Below are 443 nucleotides of genomic sequence, written 5' to 3' on the forward strand. Positions count from 1 at the left end.
ATAGTACACCATTAGTTTTGATGGAGTGTTCAATGATTCATTAGTTGCTTATAACACGCTGTGCTCATCACAACATTTGCCCTCCTTAATACCCATCACCTGGTTACCTCATCCCCCCACTGTAACCCTGAGCTTTAAATGATACTCTTCTACAGGACTTGAGGTCACAAACCCAAAGTTTGTTCTTTTTATTTGTGCAAACAGGTAAAGAGGCATAAATCTCAATGGGAGAGGAAAACCAAACCTTTGTGGCTGAGTTTATTTTCCTTGGCCTTTTCCAGGACTTGCAGACCCAGATCCTGCTATTTGTTCCTTTTCTCATCATTTATCTTTTGACTGTGCTTGGAAACCTGCTCATCATCATTCTCATCTTCATGGATTCTCGACTTCACACTCCCATGTACTTTTTTCTTAGAAACCTCTCTTTCGCAGATCTCTGCTTC

The 443-nt window shown here is 40.9% G+C and overlaps 1 protein-coding gene across 1 annotated transcript in view; it reads left to right on the plus strand.

Annotated features, from left to right (window-relative positions):
• Window positions 1–203: 203 nt before the first annotated feature.
• Window positions 204–443, plus strand: part of LOC113914977 (olfactory receptor 2D3) — a 966-nt gene continuing 726 nt past the window's right edge. Inside the window, exon 1 of the mRNA XM_027580617.1 lies at window positions 204–443. This exon is cut by the window's right edge and continues 726 nt beyond it. Coding sequence (XP_027436418.1) covers window positions 225–443 — 219 coding nt within the window. The 5' untranslated portion in view covers window positions 204–224.

Source organism: Zalophus californianus, chromosome 11 (genome assembly GCF_009762305.2).
Source record: "Zalophus californianus isolate mZalCal1 chromosome 11, mZalCal1.pri.v2, whole genome shotgun sequence".
Classification (NCBI taxonomy): Eukaryota; Metazoa; Chordata; class Mammalia; order Carnivora; family Otariidae; genus Zalophus; species Zalophus californianus.